The sequence below is a fragment of the Tribolium castaneum genome, chromosome 1 (genome assembly GCF_031307605.1).
Source record: "Tribolium castaneum strain GA2 chromosome 1, icTriCast1.1, whole genome shotgun sequence".
NCBI lineage: Eukaryota > Metazoa > Arthropoda > Insecta > Coleoptera > Tenebrionidae > Tribolium > Tribolium castaneum.
The window spans coordinates 22,076,445-22,091,211 of NC_087394.1; the positions used below are offsets into that span (position 1 = coordinate 22,076,445).

Genomic DNA, 14,767 nt, shown 5'->3' on the forward strand with positions numbered 1-14,767 from the left:
GTAAATTTATAATTTTGGTTTTTTAATGTTGGTAATGGCAATGGTGTCGGAAAGAAGTTGAGGTTAGAAAGTGAATTAAATGTGAATTTTATTTTTTATGTAAAAAGTATGTTGCGACGAATTAACACGGTTGTAAAACCATTGGCGGAACATCTGCATTTTCAAAACAATCAAAGGATAATTTCGTCATGTAACATTAAGGCGCGACAATTTTGTACACCTGCCCCTAATACAGTACCGCAGTCTAAGAAAACTATAAGCAAAGCAATGAAAGCATACCTTGAACGAGCTAAAGAACATGAAGAATTCATGAAAGAGCAAACTGTAGAATTTCAAATTGGAAAGCGACATTTGGCGAATATGATGGGGGAAGATCCTGAATCGTTCACCCAGGAAGACATTGATGTAAACAAATAACTTGTGTACCAATCTCTTTTTTAATTGTATCGTTGTAGAGCGCGATAGAGTACTTATTCCCGTCGGGATTATTTGAGAAAAAAGCGAGACCTTTCATGCGCCCTCCAGAGGAGGTTTTTCCGCAGAGGAAAGCTGCAGAGTTTGATGAAACCGGACGTCCTTACAACTTCTTGTTTTACACAGGAAAAGCAAATTACTATAATGTTATGCATGTAATTTTTTAATATTCAGTTTATTCAGATATTGTTTTCAACGCACAATTTTAGGATATCGTTGAGCATATTAATGAGTGCTACAAGTTTGAAGATTCCATGATAAGAAAAGGGGTTAAATATGACCCCACTTTGCAACTGTAGGTTTAACAGTCTTGAAACGAATTTCAATTAACATTTCTCCTTAATTAGGGATTTGTCTGGATATCAATGGCTAGATAAACCCTCTTTAGAACAAGAACTTGTAGAAACAATTGGCGATAAAGACTATGAAAGTTTTGTTGCTACCATGGAGAGACTCTGCATTCTACCCTACTCTTACAGGTTCAAAGATTTTATTTTCAAGTATAGAAAACCCTTAATGACCCATGAACAAACGTACCAAGCCCCTAAACCTCAGTTTGATGCTGATGGAAGAGCATTTATAACAACTTATGGTAATTAGTTTTAAATGAATTATGGATTTTATAATAACGTAATCACCAGAATGTTTGAGGAAGAGAGCTCGCGGCCACGTGACCATTCGTTCTCCCGGCACCGGTAAAATTTCCATAAACGGTGAGGACATCTCATACTTTAAAGAAACTCAGGGCAGAGAACAGGTATTTCTCATTCTGCAATTTTGAAATTAAGTTGGCAACTTCGTATTATTGGGGTTACTTGCTGTTACCACACATTTTTTGGTGTAAAATTCGGAAGTAAAATTATCGTTGGGGGCGCCACTGAGCTAGGTCGAAAACAGTAACCATAAATGGCGGGAAAATGTTTATTCGGATATTTTGAGCGTTGTACGAATTTTGGGGCTTCACAATTATTACATTGCCTATGCGGAATGATTATTGCATTTTTGATGCAAGAAACTTATGTTGATAAATGAGAGATGACGAGGAAAACACGAATAACGAATGACTGTTTGGTTCACTTTCTTTATTGGAAAATTATTACAAAGACATTGAAAAGCCTACCTTTTGGCATAATTTACGTTTAAATGTATCAGTAGTTGTTAATCTTCATTGTATTTTTGTAGATTTACCGCAGCATTTCATGATTTTTTCAGTGGAAAATTCTAACCTAAAATTCATAACACTTCACTAATTTATTGGTTTCTTGAGCCAAACTTTGTGTTCGCTGTGATCCATTACTTATAATCTTTAATTAGACAAGTGTTTGATAACACTTTGTAATCAAAATTTAAATATTTTTCACTTTTTATCCACTTTCAAGTTCCAACAATAAACACTTTATACCACAAAAAACTACAGAACCAAAGTCAACGCTAGTATTTACCACCACGTACTTTTAAAGTAATTCTTTCTATTGTAAGTAATTAACACTATACACGCAAAATTGTTGAACAATTCATTAAATGTCAGTTAAATGTGGCATTACGAAAATTTCTTTACTGTTTTCGACATAGTTCAAAAGTCATCACCAGAGGGCGTCTAGTTAATTTTATTTCCGAATAGATCAGAAATTAAAACATTTTGTGTTTCCATGACATTCTTTGTTAATTCGTTAAAGTGACAGTTGTTTTATAGTTTTGAAACAGATATTACTAGATTGTCATATCTTTCCAGTTAAAATTGTCATACCCCTCTCAGTTTAACTGTTAATGTTGCCAACTTAATTTGATAATCCAAGGCTACTGTGTCCACATTTTAGTTAAGAACACAGAAATTTTTAGTTAAGCATATTTTGTTGCAATGCTCTACTACAGCTTTTGAAACGTCTGTTTACTAAATGGTTTGTTTTTATAATTATCGATATTAATACGACCGGACTACAGAGAACTAAGTAATAGGAGGCGAAAGGAGATTCAAGATAACTCGATTTTCTGTATCCAAAAATTTAGTGGGGCATAGTAAAAAATGAGGGCGCTTGGAACGTTTAGACCATCTCGGTTTCAAATTGTTTTAAATAAATTTAAATTCAACTAGTTCACTAATTTCTTAGGAAAAAAAACATTAAGTCTTAATAAGCTAAAAAAATAAGAACTACAATTTTTACGACAGAAGTGAAAAAAATTGTAATGCGCTCCATAACTTTTGGATTTGATAGTTGTACAAACACCATGTGATCATTTGAATTTATAATTAGAGTACGGTTTATTTTTTTATAAGCAAATAATAATAATATTGTGAACGGTTATATTTAATTAGAATTTACTTTTTTCTCAGTTAACACTAGTTTTTCAATCACAAAGAAATAAAACGTCTACTTTAATTATAAATTCAAATGCTGAAGTCAAAAAAAGTCAAAGGTCGCACAGAAATCAGTGTTTGCTACTGAATACCTCATTTATTGTCTAAGCATGTGAATTTTTTCCAGAATTTTTCTACCCTTTCTGATAATCAAAATTAATTCTTTAAAAATATTAACATAAAAAAAATTGAAAATATGAAACTATCAATTAGTCGAAATTTCATGATTTCTAGTGTTATTCTAAAATAACGATGCGTAAATGATGTTTTGAGCAAATTTTTTTTAATAAAATTGTTGCTAGCGTCATATTTACGTTCTTTTTACTTTTACTCTTTTACTTAATTATTTTTGTGGGTTTGTAATATTCTTTACGTATTTTTTTGCACAAAAAATATTAAGCCTAGCTTGTTCTCAAATGACACAAAGAATAGTAATTTTTTGCAGCTATTTAAATCAGTATTGGTAACTGAATTTTATTGAACATAAGGAATTATTGTAGAAAAATTCTGAAAATATGAAAAAACAAAATATTTAATAGCAAACGCTGAATTCGGTGCGATTATAGTTTTAGAGATATCGTGAAAATACACTTTTAGTACACTCACCCTGTAAATGATACATAATATTTATTTTAGTGGATATTTAAAAAATGCAATTTAAACGAAATTTGTTTGTTTTGAGTACTTTATTTCAAAGTTTACATCGCTAACAGTTGGTGACATTTGAGATAATGAAATTCAGTGCGATCTTCGACAAGAAAATGAAGACAAAATTTTATTATTTTTAACAAGGCTCTTGAAAACAGACACACCAAGTTAGTATGGTATGTGATAGGGAAGTGGTTACATGTCACGGTAAAAGTAATAAAAAAAAATAAATAAATTTGTGGCAACGTTGTCTAACAATCGTGATTGTACGAGTAATAGAATTTGATTAACAATATAACAATTAAAAATTAATTTTTCTTTTAACTTTAATTATTTACGGTTTACGAAATTAATCCAAATCTACAAAAATCAGCAGATTTTATTTTTTTTTGTAAATTTTAATTTTTTTGATTCAAAAATGTTCTGGTGACTGATACAAAATTTAAAAATAACACTACTTTACATTTTTTTACGCGAAAATAATTTATACTGATTTTGTTCTTTATTTACTCACTTATCGCTAACATACACATACAGTGTTAGGCAAAAGTATGTAACTAAGAATTTTGTGGCTAAACTATGTATTTTATGAAAAAACTAATTTATAGAATAATTTTTTCGAAATTCCTCTTAATGTACGAGTTATTCAATCGCGGTAGTATGGTGCCATTAAAAAAATATTTTTTTTTTTCAATAACTCGAAAACTAAAAGGAATTTCAAAAAAAAAATTAAAAAATGATCACATTTTTAAGCTACTTGAAAATACTAATTGGTTTTTCCGTAAGGTATATCGTTTAGACACAAAACGCTTGGTTCCGTACTTATACCTTTCTCTGTAATGTGGGTGGTAAAATCAAATATCCACAACACTGTGTTGTATTTCAAATTTATAATTTCCAATTTTCGGTGGAAAATGTGTCATAAAAAAATTTAGTATAAATTATAAATTTACTCTTAATTATGGTTCTAATATTCTGATTATTTAATCATTCTAAACAAGAATTAAGGCAGCACTTGATCGACGATGAAAATTATTAAACAGTACAAATTTATTTACGAGTTTTATGACACATTTTTCACCAAACGGTATTGCCAGATTGTAAATTCGAAATAGAACACAGTGTTGTGGATATTTGGTTTTGTCATTTTGCTTTGATATTTATTGAAATTTATTCAAAATTATAAAAACGCCAACGTCGCATTTTCTCTCAAAATTACCTGTTATAAATTATTTATGCACTTCAAAAAATTTATAGTCTAATAATCTAATCTAATTCGTAATAATTATTTTACAATTTTATCAGTGTCTTACTTAAAAAAAATATTAGGTAAAATGCAACGTTGGCGTTTTTATAGTTTTGAAACAGCTTATATGTTGTTAAAAGATAGAGAATTTGTTGTCAATAAGCAATACACTCCTGAAAAACGCAGAATTATTGCTTTTGGACTTTTCGAAATTTCACGTTTACCACAACAAACCACAACCTTGTAAATATTGAAAGGCAACATTGAAAAAGAAATCACCAATTTGTAGTCAGTTATTAGCGAGAAACAGTTCAAAATGCCGTAAAACGAGCTCAAATGTGCTCGAACTCAGGAGGTAGTCATATGACCGATATCATTTTTACACTTTATCCTTATTTTAACGAGAATCGTTATGTGAGAATATCGATCAGATAATTTTGTAACTGTTATCGATATTTTTCCATAACGATCTAAAAAATAACGACACAGTCAAAAAATTTTTAAATGGATAGTACATTTTTAAATAATTTTCCTAGTAATAATATTTATTTTTTACAAAAATAACAAACTCGCCAATGTACCGTCAAAATGCTCAAATCTTTAAAGAAACGCGACGAAAAAACCACGAGAGCACAGTTTGGTATTTATCTTTTTTTCTTATTGGGCCAACATGAAGAACTTCGCACAAACTAATGCGACCCAAATAATTATGTCAAAAGTTAAATATTTCTGGTGGTCTTACCCGAACAGATTTCACAGATTGGAAATGTTTGGTGCAAAAGAAAGGTTGAGTACCAAATTTAATACAATATGAACCAAATAAGATATGGCGAAGCTGGGAAACCCCTTAACAATTTAGAAGAAAAACTTCTACAACTTACTAGGAACTTAGTTGTCTCAGGGCTGTCTAGTGTTCCTAAATTAGGAGTGGTGTGTTTAGAGGAAGAACGTGAATTTTCAATAGATATACCTCCCAGTAAAAGTGTGTGCTATTATTATATTTATCATTTAATTTTTAATACACAGTGTGTTGCGAGATACGATTAAACAATCAAGCCTTTTTCTTGAAGTAAAACTCTTTTTGTTAATATTTTTTATTGTGATATAGCTCCAGGAGTAAAAATCGTTATGATATCTACTCGTTGACAGCTTAACGTTATTTTAACGATTGAAGTAATAACGTTCTCGTTATTATTCGATCGATAATCAGATACAAAATAGCTTTTATAACAAAAATCGTCATTATTTCGATTCTCGTTAAATAGCGATATCGTTATAAGTTACAAAATAACGGGCTTATTTTGTAACTTTATCGTTATTTTAACGAGATCGTTATTTAACGAGAATCGTTATGTGAGAATATCGATTAGATAACGATTTTTGAGAAAAAGGTAATTTTGTAACTGTTATCGATATTTTTCCATAACGATCTAAAAAGTAACGACACAGTCAAAAATTTTTTAAATGGATGGTACATTTTTAAATAATTTTCCTAGTAACAATATTTACTTTTTACAAAAATGACAAACTCGCCAATGTACCGTCAAAATGCTCAATTCGTTAAAGAAACGCGACGAAAAAACCACGAGAGCACAGTTTGGTATTTATCTTTTTTTATTATTGGGCCAACATGAAGACCCTCTCACAAACTAATGCGACCCAAATAATTATGTCAAAAGTTAAATATTTCTGGTGGTCTTACCCGAACAGATTTCACAGATTGGAAATGTTTGGTGCAAAGGAAAGGTTGAGTACCATATTCAATACAATATGAACCAAATAAGATATGGCGAAGCTGGGAAACCCCTTAACAATTTAGAAGAAAAACTTCTACAACTTACTAGGAACTTAGTTGTCTCAGGGCTGTCTGGTGTTCGTAAATTAGGAGTGGTGTCTTTAGAGGAAGTACGTGAATTTTCAATAGATATACCTCCCAGTAAAAGTGTGTGCTATTATTATATTTATCATTTAATTTTTAATAAACAATGTGTTGCGAGATACGATTAAACAACCAAGCCTTTTTCTTGAAGTAAAACTCTTTTTGTTAATATTTTTTATTGTGATATAGCTCCAGGAGTAAAAATCGTTATGATATCTACTCGTTGACAGCCTAACGTTATTTTAACGATTGAAGTAATAACGTTCTCGTTATTATTCGATCGATAATCAGATACAAAATAGCTTTTATAACAAAAATCGTTATTATTTCGATTCTCGTTAAATAGCGATATCGTTATAAATTACAAAATAACGGGCTTATTTTGTAACTTTATCGTTATTTTAACGAGAATCGTTATGTGAGAATATCGATTAGATAACGATTTTAGAGAAAAAGGTGATTTTGTAACTGTTATCGATATTTTTCCATAACGATCTAAAAAATAACGACACAGTCAAAAAATTTTTAAATGGATAGTACATTTTTAAATAATTTTCCTAGTAATAATATTTATTTTTTACAAAAATGACAAACTCGCCAATGTACCGTCAAAATGCTCAATTCGTTAAAGAAACGCGACGAAAAAACCACGAGAGCACAGTTTGGTATTTATCTTTTTTTATTATTGGGCCAACATGAAGACCCTCTCACAAACTAATGCGACCCAAATAATTATGTCAAAAGTTAAATATTTCTGGTGGTCTTACCCGAACAGATTTCACAGATTGGAAATGTTTGGTGCAAAGGAAAGGTTGAGTACCAAATTAAATACAATATGAACCAAAGAAGATATGGCGAAGCTGGGAAACCCCTTAACAATTTAGAAGAAAAACTTCTATAACTTATTAGGAACTTAGTTGTCTCAGGGCTGTCTAGTGTTCCTAAATTAGGAGTGGTGTATTTAGAGGAAGAACGTGAATTTTCAATAGATATACCTCCCAGTAAAAGTGTGTGCTATTATTATATTTATCATTTAATTTTTAATAAACAGTGTGTTGCGAGATACGATTAAACAACCAAGCCTTTTTCTTGAAGTAAAACTCTTTTTGTTAATATTTTTTATTGTGATATAGCTCCAGGAGTAAAAATCGTTATGATATCTACTCGTTGACAGCCTAACGTTATTTTAACGATTGAAGTAATAACGTTCTCGTTATTATTCCATCGATAATCAAATAGCTTTTATAACAAAATTCGTTATTATTTCGATTCTCCTTAAAAGCGATATCGTTATAAATTACAAAATAACGGGCTTATTTTGTAACTTTATCGTTATTTTAACGAGATCGTTATTTAACGAGAATCGTTATGTGAGAATATCGATTAGATAACGATTTTAGAGAAAAAGGTGATTTTGTAACTGTTATCGATATTTTTCCATAACGATCTAAAAAATAACGACACGGTCAAAAAAATTTTAAATGGATAGTATATTTTTAAATAATTTTCCTAGTAATAATATTTATTTTTTACAAAAATGATAAACCCGCCAATGTACCGTCAAAATGCTCAATTCGTTAAAGAAACGCGACGAAAAAACCACGAGAGCACAGTTTGGTATTTCTTTTTTTATTATTGGGCCAACATGAAGAACCTCTCACAAACTAATGCGACCCAAATAATTATGTCAAAAGTTAAATATTTCTGGTGGTCTTACCCGAACAGATTTCACAGATTGGAAATGTTTGGTGCAAAGGAAAGGTTGAGTACCAAATTAAATACAATATGAACCAAATAAGATATGGCGAAGCTGGGAAACCCCTTAACAATTTAGAAGAAAAACTTCTACAACTTATTAGGAACTTAGTTGTCTCAGGGCTGTCTAGTGTTCCTAAATTAGGAGTGGTGTGTTTAGAGGAAGAACGTGAATTTTCAATAGATATACTTCCCAGTAAAAGTGTGTGCTATTATTATATTTATCATTTAATTTTTAATAAACAATGTGTTGCGAGATACGATTAAACAACCAAGCCTTTTTCTTGAAGTAAAACTCTTTTTGTTAATATTTTTTATTGTGATATAGCTCCAGGAGTAAAATTCGTTATGATATCTACTCGTTGACAGCCTAACGTTATTTTATCGATTGAAGTAATAACGTTCTCGTTATTATTCGATCGATAATCAGATACAAAATAGCTTTTATAACAAAAATCGTTATTATTTCGATTCTCGTTAAATAGCGATATCGTTATAAATTACAAAATAACGGCTTATTTTGTAACTTTATCGTTATTTTAACGAGATCGTTATTTAACGAGAATCGTTATGTGAGAATATCGATTAGATAACGATTTTTGAGAAAAAGGTGATTTTGTAACTGTTATCGATATTTTTCCATAACGATCTAAAAAATAACGACACAGTCAAAAAATTTTTAAATGGATAGTACATTTTTAAATAATTTTCCTAGTAATAATATTAATTTTTTACAAAAATAACAAACTCGCCAATGTACCGTCAAAATGCTCAATTCGTTAAAGAAACGCGACGAAAAAACCACGAGAGCACAGTTTGGTATTTATCTTTTTTATTATTGGGCCAACATGAAGAACCTCGCACAAACTAATGCGACCCAAATAATTATGTCAAAAGTTAAATATTTCTGGTGGTCTTACCCGAACAAATTTCACAGATTGGAAATGTTTGGTGCAAAAGAAAGGTTAAGTACCAAATTCAATACAATATGAACCAAATAAGATATGGCGAAGCTGGGAAACCCCTTAACAATTTAGAAGAAAAACTTCTACAACTTATTAGGAACTTAGTTGTCTCAGGGCTGTCTAGTGTTCCTAAATTAGGAGTGGTGTGTTTAGAGGAAGAACGTGAATTTTCAATAGATATACCTCCCAGTAAAAGTGTGTGCTATTATTATATTTATCATTTAATTTTTAATAAACAATGTGTTGCTAGATACGATTAAACAACCAAGCCTTTTTCTTGAAGTAAAACTCTTTTTGTTAATATTTTTTATTATGATAAGCTCCAGGAGTAAAAATCGTTGACAGCCTAACGTTATTTTAACGATTGAAGTAATAACCTTCTCGTTTTTATTCGATCGATAATCAAATAGCTTTATAACAAAAATCGTTATTATTTCGATTCTCGTTAAATAGCGATATCGTTATAAATTACAAAATAGGCCTGTAAATATTGAATTGTTGAGCTAGTTTTTGATTTGTTTTTTTATGTGAAGACAGGTTTTTTTGTTGTGTTTTTGCAACTTTTAACTCAAAATTTCTTTATATAATTGTTATAGACTTTGTAGAACTAATCTCAGAGATCATATTTGCTTACAAATTTTGTTGAAGTTCGCGCTGAATTCGCTGAAAAACTGAAACTGCTATAAACATATGCATAAGGAAAGTTGTTCTTTTGACTTCTTTTGAACTCTACTATCACGCCTTCAAATATTTGCACAACTGTCAAATTCTCCCGCAAACGGTTGAAAATCGAGATATGATATCGCCAAGACTCAATGATTTTAAAACTATGACGGGCATTTTTTACAAATGAATAAAAAGTAATATGTACGGGGTGTTAAATTCTTGCTAATATCACAATCTTTTCTGTGTGTATCAAAAATGGGTTCAGTGTGATAGTTGTATCTCGAATTGAGGGAATTCCCGAACATTCCGACCTCAATTATCGCGGTCTGTGGCAGCGTCTGTGCCTGTCCTAGTTGCGTCCCTTCCGTCATTGTCATTCAAGCTTCTTTTCCTTCGTTCGTCCAATTCGGGTCACCATTGCTCAATCCTCCGACTGTTGTGATAGTCCACTTTAGTTAGTTGGGCCAAGTCATCACTTTCCAAAAGAGGTCAAAAATCTTACATAACACTAACTGCAAGGTCGGTGCATCATCACCGACCAGTTCTTGCACGAAAAAGAGGGGACCAAACCAAGAAATCCGGCAATCTCGCCGCGATCCCATCCCATAAACATTATTATCATTCCGAACTCACGTGTAGTTAAGCATCTCCCTTCTCCACGGAGGTTCAAAGAGACTCTTTACGAAGCAATTTAACAATTTGCGTTATTCGCAGTAGTTATGCCAGTCTGTCGCCTACGCAACTCGAAAGCCTGCGATTTTACCGGTTGGATTTTTCTCAGGAATCCAAGAACTGTTAGTGCTGCGGTCGCTTCTGTTCCGGCGTTTTTTTTCCGAATGAGTTTTCAGTGCGGCATGTGAATCGATCATGATTTCATCTAATTGTGTAAGTGTATTGTACGGTATTGACAATTACAACGGACTCAACAAATGTGCCCAACGCTAGTTGAGGGATCGCATGTGGAATTTTTTATGTGGGAAGAAGGCGAATTCAGAAGGTGCGGATGGTAAGTAGGTTTTTGTGATTTTTTACGCACGATTTTTTAACAACACTTCTGATAGGCGAGATTTTACACAAGGGCAATTAAGGAATAAAATTTTACAACTGGTATTCTCCGATTAGTAAACAATTTTTTTGACACGCACTGTTTTGAATTTATTCTCTTCGCTGAATCCCGCGACCTGTAATTTTGTAATACGTCACTTTTTTGATTATTGGTTCTATTTCCTCTTTTTTCAGATTTTTCTCACAACGTATCATTGTGTTGTAATCTTTTCACAATGAACTTTACATTGAATTCCATTGAACCAAATGTTACCTTGATATAAAAATACAGTCAACAATTTTTATGTTTCCTCATACCTCTAGTGTTATTAGGAAATTATTGTTGTTTACCACTTCCGGATTCTTAAATTTTAGATAATAATTAAATCTAAATTTTTTTATTTGTAAACATTCGAATTTATTTCACTTCTATAATTAAACCTTTTTACTGGAAATTGAATGAATTATGAAAATACAGGGTGGCCCATCGGTGCGTAATCGCTCTATAACTTTTTCATTATTTGAAATATGGCCATACCGTTTTTACTGTCCGACTTTTGGTCCACAAACTAAAAATATTTTTATTGTATACACAGGGTAGTGAACCAAAGTTACATTGTATTTTTTTAATGGAACACCCTATAAATAATGTAACTTTATATAAACTATTATGGGCTATTTCCTTTTGTTTCGGAATTATTCAATTTTTCGTTATAGAAAACACCAATTTTTGAAAAATCACTGCGAAATCGCCTGTGAATATTTTTCAAAAAATTTGCAACAGAAAATTTCAGAATATCCTGTAATTTTACCAATAATCGACTTTTACACGTACAGAGTACGTGTAATGTACAGAGTGTGCCAAAATGCAAAAAGTTAAGTAACTCATTTTTTTCAAATGGAACACCATGTATTTCTTTATCGTATCGTTAGCATTTGTCATAAGCATTCTAATGATATACGGTTTGTTTAGCAAATTTGAAATATTTCTTAAAAATTGTTAAAAAATTTTTTCTTTTTTTTTTTATTTTATTATTAATTCTTGATGAGCAAAATTCACTTATGTATCAAGTAATAATTACTAATGTAATTGGTCACATTAGTACATATCAAAAAATAAATTACCATTTGACAGAAAAACTCAGAATATTTTGTAGTTTTAGCAAAAGTCGACTTTTACTTGAAAGACGCAGGTAATGTATAGGGTGTACCAAAGCGAAGAAAGTTGAATAACAATTTTTTTTTAATGGAACACCATGTATTTCACTTATTAGCTTTCTAACGATATGCGGTTTGTATAGGAATATAGCAAACATTTCTTAGTGTTCAAAAAAATTTTTTTCTTTTTTTATCTATTTTATTATTAATTTTTGCTAATGTAATTAGTCACATTAGTATATATCAAAAAATAAATTACCATTTGACTTACCAGATTCTAGGATAACTAATTTTCTTTTAATAAAATCATTTTTTTTTTGAAAAATATCAAAAAATATTTTAAATTTGCTATGCAAATTCTAGAGTTAGAAAGCTTATACAAATGCTATCAATACATAAAAAATACAGCATGTTCTATTTGAAAAAAATTAGTTATTCAACTTTTTGCGTTTTAGCACACTCTGTATATTATCTGCGTGCTTTAACTAAAAGTCGTCTATTCGCTATAGGCGGCTTTGCAATAATTTTTCCAAAATTGGTCTTTTTTATAACGAAAAGTTGAATAATTCCAAAGTTACATTATTTTTTGAGTAGATTCCAATTATGCAAAAATAAATAGGTTGTTCCATTTAAAAAAATATAACTTTGGTTCACCACCCTGTATACAACACCTTGTGCATAATAAAAATATTTTTAGTTTGTGGATTTTAAGTGGATTTATCGGATAATAAAAACAGGATAGCAATATTTCATTCACCAAAACAGTTATAGACACACTCCTGGGTCACCCTGTATATCAAGTCTTGGTTTATATGTGGTCCTAAACCAATTTGGAAATGTTTTAATTTGTAAACCCATAATAATAGAAAATCAGGGCCAAAGAATCAATTAGCGAAACGCAGTTTTGTTCTGAAGTTCATCAAAACGAACTTTAGAACTCACTAATGTTTTTTGAACATATCAAATTCTAGAGTAATTTGTGAAAGTTTGTACTAACAACTAATTGATGAATGTAATTTTGTTTTTGTTTACAATTTCGTTTTTATTATGCACTGGTTCTGATTTACGGCTTTTTTATCGTCAGATTAATTATTATTATGCTTTCATAAGCAATACTAATTAATGCAATACTAGCGGTATTTTGTAATTTGCGTAAACGGGGCAATGCTTACTACCATTTTCATAAGATACAATCTTCCATACCTACAATTTAATCAAAAGTCTTGGGAAATATTTAAGAATAATTTCTCTATTTCCTCTATTCAGACATGACATTTTAGAAGACAGTTTGCAAATTTTATTACCTGGTCTTTACCGGCTTTTAACTTATCTTTGGAGAATCTTTTGACGGTGATTACTTAATTCTCTTTCTTGGAAAAGTTCGATTTCTCTCAAGGAGTTAGCAGAAAGTCACAGCAAATGTTAAAAACGTAATGGTCGGATCAATAATTAAAAAATACCACTTTTTTTCTGGCGGAAGTGTTGCAAATTTGGGCAAACGTTAAAAAACTCCATTCAGAGTTCATTGTCACTGTGCTAAATTAACAATTTTCAAGATTTTTTAATATTTGTAAAAATAATTAACTGGTGTTTTGATTTAGCCGTCAAAACAACCAAAATCAAATGAATGCAAATGTGTGTTTTCCCAGATGATGTTATTGGTCCGCCCACAATGATTTATAGAGATTTGCCATGAATTAAATTTGTGTGTCACTGAATTGGGAAGTAGGAAATTGGGTAACAAAAGAAAATTCGTCATGTAATTCATCAAACTGGATCGTTTTTCCCACCAACTGCTCCACAACTTTGTGGTCAAATTACCCACAGTCAGCTAGGAATTACCTAAAACAGGTTGTTACTCCCTCATTCGATTGTTTTTAAACCTTGACAGGTGTACAGTTACGTTTGGACCATGAGTCATCATTCATTTCGAAAATTACCTAACAATGTTTTAGGTGTCCACTCACTATACAAGTCCATTGCTAATAGTGACGTTAGCTCGTAAACATCTAATGTGCCAATTCAGAAGCAATCAGTGTTATTAGGGCATGTTGACCGTCTTAAGTCGATCATTCTCTTCGGCGTTGTGGGTGTGAACAGACATTGAAAAATGGAAATTGATAAATTTATGATCTAGCTACATCCTGTTGTTCAACGATGTAAATAATTAAATTTTCCATTCGGTCTAGTGCGGACCATCAAGTTGTTCGAGATTAATAGGAACGACTTGAGAATGTGGGAAATCGTGTTTAAGTGAAAAAATTGGATTTAGCTTTAATTAACATTCTTGAACTTGGATGTATTTATTTTTTTTCATTGGTCTACATCATTGACATTCATGAGTCAAGATGTTTTTTAGTCCTTGTTTAAACCAACCGTAAAAGCATTAAATTAAGAATAAATATTTGTTTTTGCCAATCAATTACATCCTTTGTGTGAGATGAGAGCCGCCTTTTAGCAAAAAGAAGAGATTATATTTTACAGTTACCTAGCCTCAATTTTTGGTATAATGTGTTTCTGAGTCATGTAATATTGTGCGAAAATAAAAAAGAACGTTAAAATAGGAAGTTAATTGA

At 30.9% G+C, this 14,767-nt stretch overlaps 2 protein-coding genes across 2 annotated transcripts in view; both read left to right on the plus strand.

Moving 5' to 3' along the window:
* Positions 1 to 14,767, plus strand: part of mRpS9 (mitochondrial ribosomal protein S9) — a 23,467-nt gene continuing 8,700 nt past the window's right edge. Inside the window, exons 1-5 of the mRNA XM_008192933.3 lie at positions 1 to 405; positions 456 to 629; positions 684 to 769; positions 822 to 1,066; positions 1,116 to 1,231. Coding sequence (XP_008191155.2) covers positions 109 to 405; positions 456 to 629; positions 684 to 769; positions 822 to 1,066; positions 1,116 to 1,231 — 918 coding nt within the window. The 5' untranslated portion in view covers positions 1 to 108. The remainder of the gene's footprint in view (positions 406 to 455; positions 630 to 683; positions 770 to 821; positions 1,067 to 1,115; positions 1,232 to 14,767) is intronic.
* wtrw (water witch) overlaps positions 9,912 to 14,767 on the plus strand; it is a 10,536-nt gene continuing 5,680 nt past the window's right edge. Inside the window, exon 1 of the mRNA XM_961536.4 lies at positions 9,912 to 10,995. The gene's annotated coding sequence lies outside the window, so the exon portion shown is untranslated. The remainder of the gene's footprint in view (positions 10,996 to 14,767) is intronic.